General features: G+C 34.6%; 1 protein-coding gene across 2 annotated transcripts in view; it reads right to left on the bottom strand.

Annotated features, from left to right (window-relative positions):
• Positions 1–22,645, bottom strand: part of LOC122001925 (serine/threonine protein phosphatase 2A 55 kDa regulatory subunit B beta isoform-like) — a 31,306-nt gene that overhangs the window by 1,969 nt on the left and 6,692 nt on the right. The window contains exons 5-12 of one of the 2 annotated variants that reach the window (XM_042556920.1): positions 18,202–18,405; positions 17,710–17,801; positions 17,049–17,167; positions 1,728–1,851; positions 1,478–1,601; positions 358–426; positions 166–257; positions 13–90 (exon numbers count right to left, since the gene is read on the bottom strand). In XM_042556920.1, the coding sequence (XP_042412854.1) occupies positions 13–90; positions 166–257; positions 358–426; positions 1,478–1,601; positions 1,728–1,851; positions 17,049–17,167; positions 17,710–17,801; positions 18,202–18,405 (902 nt within the window). The remainder of the gene's footprint in view (positions 1–12; positions 91–165; positions 258–357; positions 427–1,477; positions 1,602–1,727; positions 1,852–17,048; positions 17,168–17,709; positions 17,802–18,201; positions 18,406–22,645) is intronic. The other variant, XM_042556921.1, reaches the window with a different exon arrangement.

Raw genomic sequence — 22,645 nt, 5'->3', positions numbered from 1 at the left:
TTGAGACGTCACCTCATTGGATTTTTACTGGCTTCCAAAATTGTAGCTTCATCACTTCCAGGAACACAGCCAAATACACGAAAAAGATTACTGCAAATGAAGGATGCAACATTATTATTGAATCCTAGACAAATCAGTCATCAGAAGGACCAATTAGAGCAATACCTGTAAGAACCAGTTGCCACACGAAACCCATCTCCACTAAGACAACACTCAAATTTGTCAAAAATTGAGTCATTCTCATACAAATCACATAACTGCATGTCAATATATATAGTTGAAACAAAATTTCATCCATAAATATTACAATGCACATGATGCAATTATTCCTATGTGTATTTAAAAGAGACAATTCACCTTTGGCCTCAAGTACTCATGAACCTGAAAGGTAGCAACTGGAGTTGAATCCATATTTATATCCCAAAGCTGTAAGAAAACAAATTCAAGGAAAGAGACTTAAAAGGTTAGAGAGACACAAATGTTGTATCTCTATTATAGCATTTTACTTGAACCAAATATTAGAGATGGATAATTGAAATAACTGTACTAATCTAATAGATGGAATAGAGAACAAAAGATAAGCAACTATATATAAAGGAAAATAACCAGAAAAGCAAATCTCTGGACATGTTACAATAGATAGAAATATTTAACTTAGTGCCTCTACTATTCTTCGCTGGGTCTTCTACTTATCATAATAGAGCAAAGGAACTGACATAGTAGTTAGTCTTTTGATAGAAGGAACTTCAAGTTCCATAAAGGTTATTATATATTTGACAATGTATTACGTCCTTTTTCACTTATGACTTATGGATGAATAATATCTTCATTACAAAATATTACCTTCACAAACATAGGGGAAAAGAATCATATAGTTGATCCCAATAATCAGGGATTTGATTATTTGATCATTAAAAAAAATCAATCTACACTTGTACTGACATCTTGACTTAACAGGGAGGAGAGTTTCTCTTTTATCCTTTATAAGATTTGTACACAGGAACTCTGCACTAGTGCTATGTCAAATTAGTTAGGATGATCAATTCTCTTATAGGCTTAAGAAATAAAAAATGCATCCAATTTATTTGTAATATTCTCAGTGGACACCTTTTAAGTCATGATTGTCGTTGTTTATGTTTCTATGCAACCGTGGGTTTATCTCATTGCAACAGAAGATAAAGATTGGTGCTTCTTTTACAAGCACCACATTGATAAAGAAATTGTTCTGATTTCCTTAGTAAAAATGGCTTAATCATGTTAAACATCAGCTACAGAAGAATATGTAATGTGGAGATTGTATACTTCAAGTTTCCTACTAGATGCCCCTTTCATGTATGATTTATCAATGCATTATGCTAATATAAAACTGGATAGACATGGTGCTCAACTAAGGCAATCTTTTAGAAATATTTTTCTTGCAGTAGAAGATTCCCCAGAAAAATGAAAAGTGAAGAAGCAGTGATCAGCAAGGATGAACCTTAAGAGTCATGTAATCCCGAGATAAGATATGTCTTCCATCCTTGGCAAATTTGACATCTGAAATTGAGGCAATAATCTCAGTGAAAAAAGACCTTGAAGCAGGTGCCTCATGATTCTCAAACCTGTGTAGAAGAATGTCTCATCAGTTATATACAAAATGCATGAAACTTGAGAACAATCTTGACTCATGTTATCTTATTTTCTATCAAGAAATGTTAAACTTGAAAGGAGAGGTCATGCTTCCTTACAACTTAGAATGACTATCACATAGGGCCGATTGACGCAAGTCTATAAGACGAATTGATCCCTTTGAGCTACTATACGCCAGCATATTACACTGGATCGGATGAAATTCAGCAGAAGTTATAACCTCTGAAATATAATATAAAGTAGTTATTTAAGGTCACAACATAATGGGGCATCGAACAAATAGAATATAAAAGAAGACAGAATAATGCAAGAAAGCCTGCTAGAACCTATAAATGTGAGAGCTGTCGAAAAGACCATAAGTTCACTGAAACATAAAAAAGGACAACCCGGTGCACGAAGCTCCCGCCATGCGGGGTCCCTGGAAAGGATTTATTGTATGCAGTCTTACCCTGCTTTTTATAAGAGGTTGTTTTCAGGATTCGAACTCATGACCTTTTGGTCACATGATCAGAGAAAAAAAAGATCAACAAACGTTGACACTAATGAGAAAATGGAGTAAAGAATTGTCAGACAAATTTATGAACTGACATGGCAATCAACTTGAATATTTAAAAAATGGCAAGAATTTTTCAGAACCATCGTTATACTATTTAAAACATTCTAACAGCTATCAGATGACATTTTCAAAAGTGAATCATCTATGCAAGTAACAAGGTTATTAAAATCATAGTAGTAAAAAGCTACTTTTGTTCAAACTGGTGATCAGATAGATGAAGTGAAATGAGGTAACATCCTGCTCAAAATGAGATATTGAATTCCACCAATGAACAGAAACATTCGTGGCTGAGTCGATTGGACAGTCGACTGATCTAGGATCGATCTAGTGAAAGAGTAAACTCTCCTGCAGAAAAGAAAAGTGGAACTTCTATTACAAGACTCTAGACTCCTTTTATACGTTTAACTCAACATTATATATGGAAATAAATATTCTAAATAAGAAAATAAAATAATTTTAATAGGGGTTATAACTAAAATGACAAAACAATCCAAATCTTTGTAGCTTCCTTATTATCAAATAGACTTCAGTTTATTTTCTTTTATTGCTAAAACGTCACTCTAGAAATATCTTCAATTTATGTTTTTCAATTATAGTCTTTTTATGTTAATTTATTTCCTTCTTTGCATTATTAAAAAGCAATAAATTAGCATCAAAAGGTAATAATTGATCATAAATTGATGATAATTCCAGATTGGTGTTTCGGTAATAAAAGAAATAAATTGAAGAATATTCAAGAATAAAATGACTATAATAAATTAAAATTTTGATTTGTTTGTTATTTGGTAATTGATATTTTCTATTTGGTAACAAATAGACAATTAATCTCAATTAAAATTGGGATATTTTCTTATTTAAAATATTTATTCTCGAGTCAAATCTATAAAAGGAGTCCAAAGTCTTGAAATTTTTGAGGATCGTGTCTTCTTTCTCTATTGTGTTGCATCAATTGGTATAAGAGTTGAATCCTAAATTAAGTATTATACCTCCATCTCTGACTAACCTCCAACTCTCATGATTTCCTTCTCACTACTAACTGAATCCACTCAAGCTCAATTTGCCTCCACAGGTCTCCTCACGTTCACTACACAACAGTGATTTGCTTGAGTCAACCAGCATCTTCTCTTCCTCAGGCAGCATCAACAACCAACTTATTATTTATTTTTTTATTATTTAGAGTTTGAAGGGGAGCCTTGCGCATCAGTAAAGTTGTTATCATGTGATCTAATGGTCATGGGTTAGAGTCGTGAAAATAGCTTCTTGCAATACAAGATAAGGCTATATCCAATAGACTTCCCCGGAATCCTATATTGGCGGGAGCTTCATGCACCAAGTTGTCCGTTATTTATCCTTTAAAAAAATGTTACTATAGAAATAGGTAAAAAAAAAAGAGAGAGAAGGAAAAAAAAGAAGTTGAGAGTAAAAAACAAGGAGAGGTATGTAGTAGTAGTAGTAGTAGTAGTAGTAGTAGTATAAAAGAAGAAAAAGCAGGAGACATTGCACAAATACAAAAGAAAAAGGGAGAGAATTAAAAAGCGAGAAATAGTTTTGCAAAAAAAAAAAAAAGATAGTGCAGTAACTTCCACGTTGTTGTTTTTGCAACATCACCACCACGAGCATCAATGCCCTGCCGCCATGAAGACCTTCGTCGCCTCTGTTCTTGCCCTTTCACCTTACTACTCCACATGAGTTTCACCCTGTCATACAACTCATATCACCTATCCAATGTCATCTGCTATCTCCACCTAACGCCTCTTTCTTTGGCAAGATCATTAACAATTGCTTGGTTCCACCTTGATCATCAGTGCCATCAACTGAGTCAAGACATCATTGTTTTCACAAATGTCACACCATAATCTTTGTTTGGCTACTTCATTTCTGATCCACTAACCTTACCTTCGGCTTGTCAAAGCAAGTCTTGATCGCATCCACCTCAGATCACACACCTCTGTCGAGCCTTGCCAACAGACGACTACTCATCGTGTTGCTAACTAGTGCCACTAGGACTATGCTGTCAACTCTTCACCATAAGCACCTCTTTCCAACATCAATCAGTAGCACAATTGCATTGTCATCTCTATGCCTTGCTTCGATCTGCATCAAAATCATTGTTGCCTCCATCTTGATGCATTAATCTGTATGTTCCCTCTAAGGCATCACAAAAACTAACTAATCATGTCGCCTGTAACCATACCTCTACCTGATCTAAAACAACATACACTGACACAACTAAGAGTCAATAGAATCACTAAACGATTTAATTGAGCTTTGAATTTCAGTCTATAAGAAAATGGCTATTATTTCTTTTAAATCCAATAAAGAGCGGAATGAGCAAACTTCATCCATTGCTCCAACTCAGAATTCAAGCAACTTCAATATCAGCGAAGCTCGCATCATCTGGATATAAATACATTTCCTCTTCCTAAAAAATGACTTTTGTTTATTTAGTTGGTAATTTTAAATTGCTCGCATTTAATTAATTTTTTTCACAATTTTATTTATATTATCACCTTATTTGTAAAAATAAAAAAATAACATCATTTAGTCACCAATTTAGTTTAGTCATCATTCATAAAAACTCATTTAGTTTAGTAACTATCCATTAAAAAAAGATTTCCTATTTAGTTTAGTCATCATCCATCAAATAAATTTTCATATTTAGTTTAGTCATCATCCATCAAAATCATCACTTTAATTATTCTCTTATGTTAACCATTTATTATATTTTTCAACATCATTTAAATTTTATCATATTATTTTATTTTATAATTATCATTATTAACTTGATAATAGAACTACTATAACCATAGAACTACTATAACTATTAAACATATACAAGATATAAATTATAGGAGCTAGAGATATCAACCACATTATATTTGTAGAAACTAATAGATAGAAAAAAAATAGAATAGAGAATAAATATTTTTTCATATTATTATTAAAGCCAATAGACTTATTTATACAAGTTGTCCAAACAATAATGGAAAGATTAAATATGACATATAATCGTAATAATTATAAGCATAGTAATATAATAGATTTGAAAATATTATTTTTACTATTTGATTCATGTCAATCTTGATTGTGATGTCAAATATAATAAATCTCAATTGATTGAAATCAATTAGAGATTATTTTCAATTATTGTCATGACCCCGACAACCTCAACGGGAGTCGTTCCACTAGTTATCTTCCCTCGACATTTATTACATTCCTGTTTCTTAAGGGAATGGATCAGTCTGAGTTGCTGTAAGGCATTGATGGCTCGGGCGGCTGTCCTTTGTTCAATAGTGTGTAAATCTTCTGAGATTTGGTTGAATTCGTCAAGTGGGACTGGCTTCCCATGCCTTGTGTCAAGCTTGTTCTAGTATTGCTCAGCGAAACTAAGAGGGTTTGCATCATCTTGTTCAATAGCTCCTGAGCATGAGGATGTGGCTGGCTCCTGACTTCTTTGATGGCTGGTGCCAATATGGCTAGTTGGCCTAAATGCTGCTCCGACCATTCTGAAAATATTAACACAGAAATTAAACGAGATAAAGAGTCAGCTACCTGATTATTTTTCCCGTCTATATGCTCGAATTGTATTGTTGGTCCGGCCCCAGTAATATAATCCGTAAAAGAGATCCATCATACTCTAGAAGGTTTATGATTTGCCGTTTTTCCGAAAAAACTAATAATTGTCTGGCAATCTGTTCTGATAAGAAGCTCAGTTTTATCCAAGAAATAGATTTTTAAGGCTTCCATGGTATTCATGACGGCATAGATCTCTGCATCAATTGTTGATTTGGGTGGATTAAATTTGCCGCTGGAATAAGCACATATTTTTTCTGAAGAAATGGGATCAAACTTTCTTTTCTTCCATTCGCAAATGTCTCCCCATCCGTCCATGCATCCGTCTGCTTCTAAAATTATATAACACTCGGGTGGGAGTAGCTCAAGATCAGGCAACTGTTTTACTATGGTCTTGATCTGATGAATTAGATCCCAATCCTGTTGGTTTAACCTCTTTTCTCCATTAGGGGATGCTTTAGCATATAAGGGCCCAAGTAATTTTCCCAGATTCGGGATATAATTTCTTGCATAGTTTAATAGCCCTAGCCAAGATCTCATTCCCTTGGTTGTTTTCAGCTCATTATCATTAAAATTAGCGATTTTTGTAATCACATGGGGCTGAAGCTTGATTCTACAGTTTCCAATAATAGCTCCCAAAAATTCAATTTCAGGTACCGCAATTTTCATTTTTGTGGGACTCAGAATTAACCCATTCTTCTGGCATATACTTAACATCTTTTGGAGGTGTTGCTCATGGCTTTTCTCATCCGGAGAGAATACCAAAATGTCATCTATATATATTGCAATAAAATCTTCCGTTCCCTTAAAACATAAGTTCATTTTCCTTTGGAAAATTGCAGGTGCATTTTTGAGACCAAATGGCATAACCAGCCATTCATATAGGTCGTCGGGAACTGATGGGAACAACTATTTTCTCAAGTATTAGCTGTGCAATCTTTTGCTGTTGAGAAATATAAACTGGGAGGTTAGTTCTATTAAATAAGAGAATTTGTACTTCACCTCGGTAGTCGGAGTCAATAACACCGGCTCCTACTTCTACACCAGTTTTCCATGCCATGCCTGAACGAGATGCTAGCCTTCCATAGGGAATTTCAATTCTTAGTCCAGTATGAATTAAGTCTCGACCATATGGTTCGATGACTGTTGCATGGCTGCCTAATATATTTAGGCCAGCAGATCCTTCGGTTTGCCTTGTGGGCGTAACTGCATATGGAGAGATTTTGTTAACTAGAATATGAGGTTCTATTGTTGAGGAATACCTTTCACTTGGCGTATCTTCTATTTGTTTTGGATTATTGTCTTCCTCATCACCCCAACCAGATGGAGGGGGAAGTTCTAAATCAAAAGGAATCTTCGGGATATCATAATTAACATAATAATCAAACTTTCCGCTTGGTTGCCCCAGAGTATCCCATCTTCCGGTTTTCTATTTTGAATTCTGCTTTCCCTTATAGACCTCATTATTCTCTTCATAATATTCTTCTGCCGTTCCATCATAGTTCATAAATACTCCAGGTTGAGTTTCTATAAGAACCGCCAAAGTCTCATATACTTCTTCATCTTTATTATTGTAATTTGGCGCTTCTGATGGTTGTGCAGCAGTATAATTGCTGAAACTTAATGAGATTTGTCCGTCCATCATTGTCTGGCTATTCACTTCTGCAGGTTGCATTGGTATAGAGATCTGGGTTGGATTTATGACCCAATTTAGTCCCTGCAGGTTTCTTGTGGAAAATCTTCTTCCAGGAAGAGCATTTACCCCATGAGAGGTCAAATAATCCACCACTTCCTGCACTTCATAAATAAACCCAACATTAGGTGTATTAGAAAGTCTACCAACCATTCCCCTGGTGACTAATAGGTTTGCTTCACTATTCTGCCAGGCCTCATATCCTCGTGCAAGGATAGAGATCTGAATATTGCTGTAAAAGTCTCCAATAGTCATCATGACTTCTGAATAACATAAATCATCTGGCTTCCACGCGTGAGGTCAACTTCCATTGTTGCCAGAATAGCTTGGTCTCCTTGCCATCGGTTATCTCTGAAGACAGTTAGTGTCATTGTGCCTTCATATTGCCTATGCAGTATTTAAATTCGTACCTGAAGAACTCCCAGGTGGATGTACTGCATGCGGCTTCTTTGAAACTGGGCAAAGCTTTCTTCTTGAATAAAATGTCTATCAACTTGGAGATTATCAGTCACCAATATTGCTTCTTCAGATCTGTGCACATAAACTCTGTGATGTGTATCATCCCTTCTGGAGTGATATAGTACTTCTGCTGGTACTATAGCGGCCCGTTCTTGCATTGAAAGTTGTAACTGAACTTCTGGTTCCAGTTGTTGCTCAAGAGTATATCTTGATGGTGTTCCACCAGTGAGTTGACGTCCAATCCTTCTTGCTGCTTGTTGAGTGTTATAAAGACGTCGTTGATTTCTCCTGTAGCTTCTTATTTGATCTTCAAATAAAGGAATTGTTGCTACTTGTTGTTCTATTCTGGTGATGGTGGCCATACTCCCTTTAATTTTTCTTGTTCTTGTTTTAGGATTTTGTATGGATCTTTAAAAACTCTTAACTTTCCAGGCTTCTCTTTAGGTTTAGGGGGGTTAAGCAATAGGTTTTCAAGTTTAGAAATTAGGTCTGGTGGTAAAGAAGGGGTATTTTGCTTTCGAAGGTCTTGCTGAATTTCCTTTAGGGTTTCAGCTATTTGGACAAGTAAATAGATCTGGGTGTTGTTTTGTTTAATTATAGAAGTGATTCCAGGTGTTATGCCCTGATAATCACTTGGTTTAGCAAAACCAATGGATGGATTTTCTTTGGTATCAGAGCTTGTCATACTCTTGTTACTTAAGCATGTTGGTATTATGCAACCTTGAGAAGCAAAAGGACAGATCCTAACTTGGTATAAACAGCAAGGAAGGCCTAAGAAGCTTGAACGTTGAGTTTGAGTACTAACTTGGTGAAACGTAATTTATATCAGTGATTTGATCTTCTGTAGAGATGTAAGAAATCGAAAGTTGTCGAGTCGTCACACGCTGGTGAACAAAATGAAAATCAATTTCTATATACTTGGTACGAGCATGAAAAATATGATTGTCGCAAGATAAGCTGTACCAATATTATCACACAAGACTTTGGGCGTAACAATTGAAAAAAAAAAATTAATTCCAAAAGAAGAGATTATAGTCAAATAATTTCTGACGTCGCATTAGTTATAGCTTTATATTCAACTTCAGTGCTTGAGCGAGAGACTGTAGGTTACTTCTTTAAAAGTTAAGAAACAAGACTTTGCCAAAGAAATATGGCATATATACTAGTACAACGTCTATCTTTGAGAGATCTAGCTTAATTTGCATCACTGTAGACAATCAACTCTCGTGAGGACTAACAATATAAAAGAAGACCAGGTAGAATAGTGCCTTTGAGATATCGAAAAATTCTCTTAACACATTCTCAATGATATTTAGTAAGAGCATGCATAAATTGACAGGCACAATTGATAGCGAAAGCAATATCAGGTCATGTAATGGTGGCATACTATAGGACACCAACAATACTTCGATAGATATGGGGTCCAGCCATTGGAGAGGAGGATGAAGGTACAGTGAAACCACCTTCAATGATTGGTGTGGATACAGGACGTGCATCATCCATAATATATTTATTCTGAGAAAGAAGACAACCTTCAGAATGTGAAAGAAACTCAATGTCAAGAAAAAAACGAGCGTTGCCAAGATCCTGAATAGGAAACTCTTGATGAAGAAGATGGAGTAAAGTAGTAATGTCGTTTTGATCACTACCAGTTATTAAGATATCATCTACATAAATCAGAACAAATATTGAAAATTCCTCATTATATTTGTAAAATAGGGAAGAGTCGGTTTTTGAGCTAGAAAATCCCTGAGTATAAAGCCAAGTAGATAGACGATGAAATTATGCATGAGGTGCTTGCCGAAGACTATATATAGATTTCTAAAGTTGACACACATGTGTTGGAAGTTGCGGATGGATGAATCCATGGTTGCTTCATAATAACAGTTTCTTCAAGGTGCCCATAAAGGAAAGTATTAAAAACATCTAATTGTCGTATCGACCAATTGGAGCTAACAGCTATAAACAGTAACAATCTGATAGTCATAATTTTGACGACTAGACTAAAAGTATCATTGAAGTCAATACCTGGTTGTTGATTAAAGCCTTTAGCAACAAGGCAAGCTTTATAACGTTCAATAGATCCATATACACGATACTTAATTCGGTAAACCCATTTAGAGCCCACAATATTCATAGATAGAATGAGGAACTAAGCTCCAGGTTGCATTGCGAAGAAGAGCATCAAACTTTGTAGTCATCGCAGCACGCCAATTTGGATCTTTGACTGCCTGTGTAAAGCTAGTAGGTTCAACAAAATTTGAAGAAACAATAAGAGCACGTGGAAAAGGATAACGAGTGGAAACTGGTTAACATCGTACATAAATATCACTTAGAAAAAGCATTCGCCGAGGAGTATCATCATCAGAACTACTCGGAGATGAGTGGTCAGACAGATGGGAATCAGAACTAAAGAGTGGATCACCACTAGTCGCTGAATCTACAAGAATTTGTAGAGATAGAGCAAGACCCAAGATACCATCCCCCCTTGTACTTTCAATATGTTCTGATGAAGCAATCTGTGGGGATTATAGCATATTACTCGGTGATTAGAAAAGTGCCTTGATTATCTGAGGAGGATCTGAGATACCAACTGCAAACGGAAACAGAGATTCATCAAAAGTAACATGTCAAGAAATATATATCCGCTCGATTAAAATATGGAGGCAACGGTACCCATAATACAAATTACTATAACTAAGGAAAACACATTGTTGAGAGCGAGGGTTTAACTTGTGTTTAGAGTAAGGTCGTAGACAAGGATAACATGCGTAACTAAAGATATGGAAGAAAGAGCAATCTAGAGGATGATTATAAAATCTTTCCAAGGGACACTAGTTTTCAAGTAGTGAAGTGGGTAAATGATTAATAAAGTAGACTGCAGTTTTGACAACATCATCCCAAAATTCAAGTGAAATTGAGGCATGATTAAGAAGAGTTACGGCAATTTCAATCACATGACGATATTTTCTCTCAGCGGATCCATTTTGTTCAAGAGTATGGGACAGGAGACTTGATGGAGGATGTCAAAAGAAGTAAGATGACGATGAAGCGCTTGATACTCTTCTCCACAATCAAAATGAAGGGAGAGTATTTTACGATCAAAATAATGCTCAACATACTTTTGAAAATGACAAAAAAATATCGAAGAGATCAAATTTTCTTTTCAAATGAAAAATCTAAGTGAACTTGCTAAAGTTATTAATAAAAATAACATAATAATAAAGAAAACCTTAATTAGAAATAATAGGAGCAGGATCTCATACATCAGAGTGAATAATTTCCAAAAGAAAACTAGAGTTGCGAGTAGAGAATACAAAAGGTAGTTTATGATATTTTACTTTCATACAAGCTTCACATAGATGAGATGATGATGCTAAAGAAATTGGTAAACTAAAACGATTAATAATATCCTGAACAAGACATAGAGATGGATGACCAAGACGTGCATGCCAAAAGAATTTGTCTGTGCATTCTCCAACAAAGGTTTTGAGAGAGGTGGGTTGAAGATGATAAAGATCGTGTCCCCTTGGAGTAGAATAGGTTCTGTCGTGAGATCCTTCACAAGACAATGATTACGATGAAATTCAAAAAACACATTATTATCAAGCAGGATCTTTCACAAGACAATAATTAGGATGAAATTCAAAAAACATATTATTATCACGAGCAAATTGACGTACAGAAAGTAAATTTTCAATGATAAAAGAAATATAAAAAGTGTTGTGTATGCGAAAAGTACGTCCAGAATGAAAGGATGTGTTTCCAATCTGAGCAATTTGCAAACCTGAGACATTGTCTATTTGTACCATGTCGGGTCCATGATAAGACGAATCTTCTGTAAGAATATTATATTCCAACGTAACATGATAAATTGCTCCAGAATCCGAATGTCATCCTGGGATTTCAGGAACTGATGACGTTGCATTAGAAGGGATGGAGAGTGAGAATACTCCAGAATGAGATGATTGAGTACTAAATTACCAAGATGAGGGAGGGGGTCAATTTGATGATACAAGTCCTCCTCGAAAATTTGAATCATATCTTTTATAACAATTTTGAGCATGATAACCATAATTAAAGCAAATCTGACAGCGTCCTCTACCTCGACCAAGACCCTGGCTCCGGCCTCCAAAACCTCCAATCTGATTTTAATGACCATGTTGGGGAGGAGGTTGATTATGTTGATCAAGTTATGGAGCTTTGCTAATCATATATGCCGATAAAGACAGAGAATCTAACATCCTTTAAGATTGTATTTGTAACATACCATGAAGAATTTCTAATAACACTTAATCCATGCGAGTCGTCACACTGGAACAAAGTTATCATATTGAGGACCTAAACCTGCAAGAACATGCATTAATAATTTTGGATCAGAGACCAGATGTCCAATTGTCGCTAGGTTGTTGGTGACTGATTGTATATAGTCATTGATAAAGGTATCTCCTTGTTGCACAGACTATAATGGTAAACAAAGTTGGAGAACTCGCATTTGAGAGTGGGATGCAAAAGAATAATCAAGAACTTCCCAAACCTAACGCGAGGTGTTAAGCCCAACGAGCATGGGAAGTATAGACTCAGTAATTGATGAGATTAACCAAGTCAAGGCTAATTAATCCTTCTTAAACCAAATAGTATAGGATGAATCATCTTTGCGAAGTGGGGACGAAGTCCCATCAACATGACCAAGTAAATCATAAACACAAAGTAAAGGAAGAAATTGTAATTTCCATAGTAAATAATTATCATGGTTAAATTTAACGGAAAAAAAAAAGGAACCATAAGAATAGGGAAAGAGGTATTTTGTGATGGCAAAGGAATCTCTCAGCAGAATCGAAAGAAGACATTTTTTTTCTTTTTTTTCTCTCTGTTTTTTTTTCTTTCTCGTTTTTTTCCTCTATTTTTTTCTCTATTTTTTTCTTTCTCATTTTAATTGTTTTTTCTCTCTTGAACAAAACGAATGCAAAAAAAAACAAAACAGATAAAAAAATAAAACAAAACGAACAAATAACAACTCTGCCTTGCTATGATTAACGTTGTTGAAGCTACTGTCGTCGACACAAAAAGTTGTTAATGAAAGATGAAGAAAAGCTGTTGTTGTAATCGTCGAAGTTGCCGAGGTTGTCGCACTATAGCTGATGATATCAAATCAACATGTAGACAAAAATTTGAAAGAGGAAAATTGGGAGGAAGAGAACATGGCTCTGATACCATGTAGAAACTAATAGATAGAGAAAATAAATAGAATAGAGAATAAATCTTTTTCATATTATTACTAAAGTCAATAGGCTTATTTATACAAGTTGTCCAAACAATAATAGAAAGATTAAATATGACATACAATCGTAATAATTATAAGTATACTAATATAATAGATTTAGAAATATTATTTTTGTTATTTGATTCATGTTGATCTTGATTGTGATGTCAAATATAATAAATCTCAATTGATTGAAATCAATTAGAGATTATTTTCCATTATTGTCATTAATATTCATGTGGATAATGATCTTAATGACTCATGATTATTCTGCAGACCCAGCTAAATTTATGGACAACTTACATGCCATCTCATGTTTAGAGAAGAATTTAATTATTTTTTAAAAAAAATAGTAGTTGTTGTGAACCACATGTTAGGAAAGATGCTCGTATTTTTAATGGAAGCATGGACCCTAATATATTTATTTATTGGTTGACAATATTAAAAATCATTTTGACTAATATAATTTAACCTCCATTAAACGACTACAAGTTGTCAAACTTACACTTAGTGCACCCACTAAAAATTATTAGCAATGTGTCTAGAGGATTAGAGGCCAAGATGAACAAGAACTCATCACACATTGACATAGAATGACAGGACAATTTAAGAAAATATGTCTCACTAGACTTTAAGAGAGGATTATGTAACATAAAATTTGGCAAGATCGTCCACTAGCCAATGACGAAGCTCTCCTCTTGACTGTGCTTGGCCATTTACCAATTTGATATTGGAATTTGGGACCCGTTCCAGAAAGAAAAGACAGACAGACTCTGGTTGTGGAAGTTAATCATTTTCCTAAGTGGGTACAAGTAAACGTGGTCAAACATATCCCAGAAATATATATAAATTTCTTATTGAAAGACATACCAACCTGCTGCGGGCTACTCAGAATTCTAGTTAATTGATAATAGGAATCAACTTTTAAGTGTCAAGTTGTCAAGTACAAGAAATCTTGCTCAAAGTTCAAACCATGGCAATCAATTGCAGTTCACCTGTATAGTGCATCCCCAGACTATCAGTTTAATAGAGGTCACCATAGGATATTGTTAGTTTTTTTTCTCTTGATAATAAGGGAATACGACTTTCTAATTCAGATTTGTCTTTTATGGTCCACAGGCTCACCTCTTTCCTCCTGATAGGTAAGGAAATTCTTAATTCAGGTTTCCCTTTTATGCCCATTAGGAGAAAGAAGACTAATTGGTTGGGTGGTAAAGCAAATGCCTTACCCATCCTATATTCGGCATGAAGTAAATAAGACTTTAACACAGTACCCAGTCCTTATCTTCCCAAGCTTGGCCTCAACTATAATTGAAGGTTTGGGTAAAGCTCTTCCCAATTGAATTCCTCCTCTTCAGACTTGATCATATGGAAACATGAATATGAATATGAATATGAATATGAATGGGTCATGATCGTTCCATCAAAAGAAAGAACCTCGACCACAACAAGTGGAAGTTTGGTCAACTAAACTTAATTCAGCTGAGGTAAGGTTCAAGGCAAGACAAAGGGTAACTCAAACCAGGATTTCAATAAATCAATCATGGCAAAGGCATTGTAAAGTCACATAGGTCAACTTAAAGTTCTCAGGGTTGCACATGCAAATAATTCTCAGTTTAGAGTAGAACTAATAAGAGCAGGCATATATTACCAATGTGATTTACCAGTCAGTTACCAAACAAGAAAGAAGTGAAAATTGTCAGAAATTTTCCCTGTTACAAACCTTCTATTACTCGCCTTCATAGAAGATGGTTCTTGGAGTTTAAGAGTCCAATGGAAACATTCTAATTATTCTATCCAAACATTCACACTATAAATAATTGTCTCTAGCATATTTGTATTATTCCACAACTCAGAAAGGGTACAAGTGCTATCATCCTCCATCAAAAAAGCATTGTGTCAGCAGACATTACTTAATGAACAAGCATCCTACTTCACCATACCTTATCTTCAAGGGGAGAATTCCATACTAAAAGAAAAGGATGGGGATTTCTTGCTCCTGTCATCACTTCCAATGTTTAAGAGTTATCTTTTCTACTTTAAGTGAGCTCCGAAAGGGAATTGTGTTAAAGTTCTTGAGTTGAGATGAGGTGATCAGTGGTTGGAGAAAAAATTTCATACTATTTTTTTTTTGTGTGTGTTTTTACCTCTTTTTTTTACACACAAATCAGAAAGATTATATATATATATATATATATATAGGGGAGTTGATATGATGTGGTGTCGTCCGCGACCCTCACAGGTCAGGGCATTCGAAAGTCATCAGGGGAGGCTCGCCCCCTCAGTGGCGTGGACGGCACCACTGATATAGGGGGTTGCACCAAATCAACCCCCTATATTTTCTTTTAATAAAACCCTCCCTATATATATATGGGATAGCAAGCGATCCAAGAAAGAGAGAGAGGACAGACAAAATAAGGAAATCATAATAGAAAATATAGACAAAACATAGTAGAAGGACTAGAGTAGAGGAACATAAGATTAAGAGCACATGAAGATTAAGAGAGGAAACTATTTAGGAATAACATATACAATATGAAAGAATTAACTTCTTTTATGTAAGGGAAAAATAACGAGAGAAGGAACCAAGCTAGGTATCGAAATACGAATGATTAGTGGATGATGGCCGTGTTAAGGATAATGGTGAATTAAAGAATAACTAGTATTAAGACCTAAACCCTAATACCATGTTGAAATTGAAAATTATATTAACTGAAAACTTGTCTAATAAATGGGATACCAACTCCTTTTTATAAAATTATATCACAACTTATTCTCATAAAATAGCAAACTTTTTTAATAAAAATACTAAAAACTCTATCCGACATTTTAAGACTTTTGTACAGCCTTATCTAAAAAACTAAAAAAAAAAATTATGGAAACTAGCTATGCTATCATTGCGCATAATTTATGGAAATCATGCTTCCTCACAAAAATTAATAAACAAAGGTACTCAAAGTGGAGAAACAAAAGTAATTATGAACAGAGATTGCCTGAGCTAGAGGGAACGCAGGCAACCGACTTCCATAGTAGTAAATGAGTAAAATGTAACTTGTCTCTATTTACAAAGGGAGGTTGTTGCTAAAAAAAGGGAGAGAGAGAATAAGTGGATGAGTATCCTAAGATTTAAAATCTCAATGCATGCTAGAGTTTCAAGTTTTAACCAGAACGAAACGATTTTGGTAACTCACCATGTTGATCCGGTTTCTATATTTATTTATTTTTAGATACAAGTATAGATCAATTAAAGGATCATTTGCATTAATATTTGACAGTAATATATTACAAATTGTTCCAACGGTTAAGGTTAAGATAGCATGCATATCTCCAAGATGGATCATAGGTTTATTTTTTTGGTGTCATTTGTCTATTAACACATTATTAGAGCATCAGAAAATTAATAATAATATTTTGAAGAGAAAAAAAAATCCTTTCAAACAAGGGGACAAAACCTTACTAGTTTAAACTCCAAATCACACAATGTTAATTTTGATATCAAAATGTAAATTTAACTTTCAATATATTAAAAACTGATACAAATTTTTGTATACTTACATGGGTCATAGGTATTATTAATACACCAACAGACAATCTTCCTTGGGAACTTTGGATGGGTTGTTAAGTAAAAGAAGGAAAAGAGAATCAGCATCATTCTAAATGACAAAACTACATAATCAGCAGAAAAATCCTTAGATAAGAACAAAGACAGGCTATGCAGAATAGGCAACACCGAGCATGCTAAAGTGCTAACAGCATTCTCTAGGAGATAGTTCAGTCAAGCAAGGAAAAATTGTTTTTTTAACATGGTAAAGCATGGGTACTTTCAAGTTCCAACTATACTGTTAAAACAAGACCCACATGAATAGACTAAATACCAGTCAAATCTTCCATATTTGTTGGTTTCACATCAACAATATTAAAGCTCTGGGTGCTAATTTCCAAATTCCATAAATTGATTCGAAGATCATCTGCTGATATAAATGTCTCACCATCACTGTGGAGCAAAATAGTCCATAAGTTCAGAAAAAAAATAATATCAAAACTAACATAGACAATAGGCAATAACAATAAAGCCTAATCTGACCAAGAACCTCAAGCATCAGGATGCATATGTGGTAAAACTGTAAATAAGTAGAAGTGCACATAACAACCATAAGCAGAGAACAATGATGGCGAGGTCAAATCTTCTGTCCAGCCTTTGTGATGCATTACGTGGATTTTATCCTACTAATGAGTCTAGAGTTAAGTGGTAAGTTTAGCAATATCATGATTGATCTCTTTTATTTATGTTAATTAATTTTTTGTCGCCCTACTGCCACTTACACTTCTTTGACATAACACTCAATTTATCTAATTATGAGTTCAAAAAATGGAGCTTATGCCAGTATACCAATTGTGACAATGCACACATGAAATGACATATATGAAATATTAAAGATAAAGATATTAGGTTGCAACATATATTGAAATTACAATATAAAGCACAAAAGGAACAGCATAAATAACCAGGACACTAAGAGCTGGAGATGGATAAACCTGTTATTTGAAATGGAGTTTATGTGGTAATCATGAGCATGAGTGTATATCCTTCCACATCTAGCAACAAGGCTCTTCTCTTGGCTAGTTACCTATAAATAAGAAATAAGTATTTGCAGGGCATGAGTTAACCCCATCAAATACAGCAACTCATTCAATTTGCCTGGCTTCAAAATTGTACCAGTGAAATAAGATCATCATAAAACAGACCACAATGAATAAACAGCAATATAATGTAACATATGTATGTGTTTACCTAGATACGAACTACATAGATACATATACATACATACAAGTATGTATGTATGTATATACCTACATGCCTGAGTACATGCATACATTCACATATACATATATACCTACATACCTACAAGTACCTAAACACATGTACATAATATTGTATCCAAAGAGATACTTATTGAGGGAACATCTATTTTATATATTATAATTCTGATCCATGTGAAAAGATATAATCAATGTCTTTAGTACAACTACCACTGGTAAACGTAGTGATGGAAATCCTCCTGGAGGGAAGGACAAATCATTGCTCAAATAGTTAAAATTGCTTCTAGCACATCCATTAGAAAGACCCAATCTAGGACCACTTGTGGTTGAGGTACCATTGCAACCATTTCCCACAATCATGGAAGCATCTAAATTCATCTCAGAAACTTGTTTCACCTTCTTTTCTTGTACCTGTTGGAATTCAACCCAAAAAACAACATAAGGTACCAGCCTAAGGTGAAACTTCTGTATTGGTAATTGTTGAAAAAAAAACACATATAACCTAAATTAACAATTTTGAAGAATAGGAATGAGAAATTAAGGAAGCACCAATAACAAGAGATTATGAGTAAGCATTTAAAATAATTCGTTTCATCTTCCTGCCATGAACTCCATAAGCTATACGAATGACAAAGAACTCTGATCAAAACTATAGTAAAATATTTACCATAACATAACAACATATGAAAATCTATCATATGCAAGTAACAAAAGTCCCACACATGATTTACTAATGATATACATGGTGCAATGATGCTCCTAAGTAGTCAAATCCGATCAAGTTGTTTTGATGTATTTGGCAAAGTGTTAAATTTATCAAGCGTATAGAAGTTTGGCAAAGTGAATATGGAGCTTGGAAAAGTCATAATTCAACATGGTCAAGTTATGATGCTTGAAGTTAGCTTGAAGTTAGGTGGTCTGTGTTTGATGGTCAGAAATCCATAATAAAGTGGACTTAGAGGTGAGTAGAGAAGGACGGCTTGATGTATCCAAGGAACTAGAAACTTTTGGTAAGGTGGACTCTAAAATAAGGGCATAGAGTAGTTAAAGACTTGTAAGTTATCGAGGTTGTGAGAGATGAAGAGTGATTATAATCTTAAGATTCTCATTTTTGGGCTACATCATCAGAGATGGTTTGTATGACTAGATAGGGGGTTAGACTACCTAGTAGCTTGTAGGAAAGTCATCAGTTCAACCAATACCAAGATTTCACTTAGGCTTCCGAGGGTGTAGGTTGAGTGAAGGATTTCTGAGCAAATTAAATCGATTGGAGTTGAGCCTTAATCAATTGGGCAATTTAGTCAACTCCTGAGTTAACTAAATGTCGGGGTTAGGAGAACAAAATAATTTTGTTTGAGCTATGGCTGCCTAGAACTAGATTTGATTGTGACATGATGATTCCATTTACAAGGGAATAGTTGCATGCTCATTGACTACAATTGCCCAAGTAATCAACTGGGTTATTTCTAGTTGAGTGTGTTAATACCTCGAGATGGTTTTGATGTGATCAACCAAGTCAAGTTAGGGTCTGCGTTATTTGATGCCTTGCGTCTGAGTGTGCAGGGCTTAGAAACGCAAGAAATCGAGCGGAAGACGCAGCGGACGAGAAGGATAGCACAGGAAACGAGTTGAAGGGCTCGGTGCATTCGAGGGATGAGAAACTGCGGAAGAGGACGCGCGCGGCGTTTCCAAGGGATGAGAAGTCGGAGTAGAAGCCTGTTCGAAGAGAAGGAAGATCAACTAAGGAGTTGATCTACCTCAGGGAAGGCACCTTCAAAGGCTTGGAAGGCGCCTTCCATAAACAGTGTCGCAGGAGCCTTCCAGCCTGTTGAAGGTGCCTTCGGATGACCGTTCGCCAAAGATAAGGTTTTATCTTCGGTGATAAAACTTGGCTGACTAAAGGTGCCTTAAACCCAATGGAAGGCGCCTTCAAGTTTCTGATAGAATTTTCCAGGGGCTATAAAAGAACCCCTGGAGCTAGGAAATAGACAACAACTTGAGTATTAACTTTCCTAGTCATTTATGAGCTATCAACATGTGTAAAAGGCTTCTCCGCCTTCAACGAATGAATTCTTTAGTGAACTTTTCAAACGATTAACAACCACCTATGTTATAACTAAGTAAAACTCTAGCATTTTACCTACTCTTTTAAGTTGTTATTTCTTTTATGTTAATTATTTTTGCTTAATTTAATTGTGCTAATCTAATCAAGTCAAAGATCGAGAAAAGGTTGAATTTTATTGTGTAGGCAATTCATCCCCTCTTACCCGCGGCAACGGTCCCAACAATTGGTATCAGAGCAAGGTTGCTGCAGAAGAATTAACCGTCGACCAAAGCACAGAAGACGATGGCGGGAACAAGTATCCACCCGCCTAAGTTCGAGGAAGACTTCGCCCACTCGAAGAAGAAAATGGAGTTATACTTCAAAACAGATTTCGATATTTTTCTAATTTTGAAAATGGTTTTGTAGTAGTACCGAACGACAACTAATGGTGATCTAAAGAAAGAGGACAACTGGACAAAGAAGGAACAAGCGGAAAAGCAGAATTCTATCTGCACTACCACGACAAGAGGTCAACAGGATCGGAGTCTACAAGTCTGCAAAAGATATTTGGGAAAAATTCCTGAAGTTTCACAAAAGATCCTCCGAAGTCAAGCTCACAAGAAGAGATCTACTTCGGAACCAACTGACAAATCTTCGACTGAATGAAGGTGAAACAATCCCTTAACTGCAAACTAAAGGAGCTAATTACCAAACTCACGAATCTCAGAGAAAAGTAATCAACCGAGATTCGCTAAGGTATGCGTTTAATGTTTTTCCAAGAACATCAGAATGGTCAACCTCAGTAGATGCATACTATATCTCTAGGGACTTAGAGGTAAGTAATTAATTTCTACCTTTGAAATTCATGAATCTAGATGTGCAAAACAGGAGCCGAATCAAAACATTGCCTTAAATAGACACCAGATTCAGAAACTTCCATCGATGAAAATGAAGTAGCACTAATGGTAAGAAACCTTAGTAAATTTCTTAAAACTAACAAATTTCACAAATCGTAGACAAAGAAACACCTTCGAAGTAAAAGAAAGGTTCGATACTACAACTGCCAAGAAGAAAGGCACATTAAGGACGACTGCCCTAAACTAAAAAGGAAGGAAAAATAAAAAGACAAAAAATCAAGACGAACGAAACATAAGAACTTAAAAGCTACGTGGGATGAATCACCGTCCTCCAAATCTGAGATCGAGGCCTATGCCGGACTGGCACTAGTGGTGAATCATCATTGGGATGAAGAAAGTACATTAGAGATTAGCATCGACGAAGGGGGAGCATCGTTAGAAAAAAAACATCGACGAAGGGGGAGCGTCATCAGAAGAAAGCATCGATGAAGAAGCATCAGAGCACGAGGTAAGTGAGGTACATGCTTTATCTTCTGAACAATCATACCAAATTATTAAAATGCTTACTCGAAATATGGTTAAATTAGAAAAAGAAAATGCAAAGTTAAAGTTAACAATAGCAAATGCATGCAGACCGGAAGATTTTGATAATTTGAAAATTAAAAATAAAAAGCTAAAAGAACAATTAGAAAAATTAAACAAGGATGACGCATGCTCACATGTTCAACAAGATAGAAATTATCAAGAACTAAATTGATATTTTAAATATCATATAGGCCAAATTAGAAAATTGTCAAAAAAATATGTTCCTAAAAAATTTCTAATTAATCCAGGTAAGAACCTATATTGGGTTCTAAAATCATGCTTAGGTTAAATTTCCATTCATGTTCTAATTTTTATTTGCGTTAATATTTTAATTGCATGCTTCAAGTTATTTTTTTTAAATTAATTGTTTTGTAACCTTTCAGTTCGAAATTAATTAGATCGTGATTTTTCCGAGAAAAAGGATTTCATTACTTATTTGTAGGAAAATTTTCCTTTTTGACCACCTTATTATTTTACAAAAAAAATCATATTTGTGAAATTAAAATTATTTTGCAAGGTTGAAATTTTTATTTTTATGTGATAAAACATCATGTTCTTTGTCAAAAGAAATTTTGTCGAAATTTTTCAACCATTATTTAATTTTCTACGAATTTTTTTTTATCAAAATACTAATTTTTAATATTAAAAATTCTCAAAAAGTCAATCTTCGAAAAGTTAATTTTTCTAAAGATATAATTTCTGTTTTACATGAGCTCAAAATCTATTTGTGTACCGGGCTGCCCTTTTTTTTTTTACATGAGCTCAAAATCTATTTGTTAAGAATTTTTTTAAAATTTATCTTTCCGTTGAAAATAATTTGTTGTTGTTGATATTATTTTCTTTTATTCATGAAAATTTTATCACTGTTTTAGATAAGCTTGTTTAATCACTGCAAAAATTTTCAGAATTTTTCAACGATTAAAAATCATTTAAAATTATTTCTTCTAAAACTAGTTCTTAAATTACAAAAATTCAATTTTTCGAAAAATAATTTCCAAAATTTTTCTAAGTGTTAGTCATCATTTGTGTAACCCTTAAAATTTTTACCCCTATTCTTAACGTGATCAAAGAGAAAAACATTAGATTAAGTCTAGGGGGAGGTACATTTTTTTGCATATTAACTGTTTTAATATTGTCTATTTATTTCATGTTTATAAATTGTAAT

The sequence above is a fragment of the Zingiber officinale genome, chromosome 7A, assembly GCF_018446385.1.
Source record: "Zingiber officinale cultivar Zhangliang chromosome 7A, Zo_v1.1, whole genome shotgun sequence".
Lineage (NCBI taxonomy): Eukaryota > Viridiplantae > Streptophyta > Magnoliopsida > Zingiberales > Zingiberaceae > Zingiber > Zingiber officinale.
This window is presented reverse-complemented; position numbering and strand designations above follow the sequence as displayed.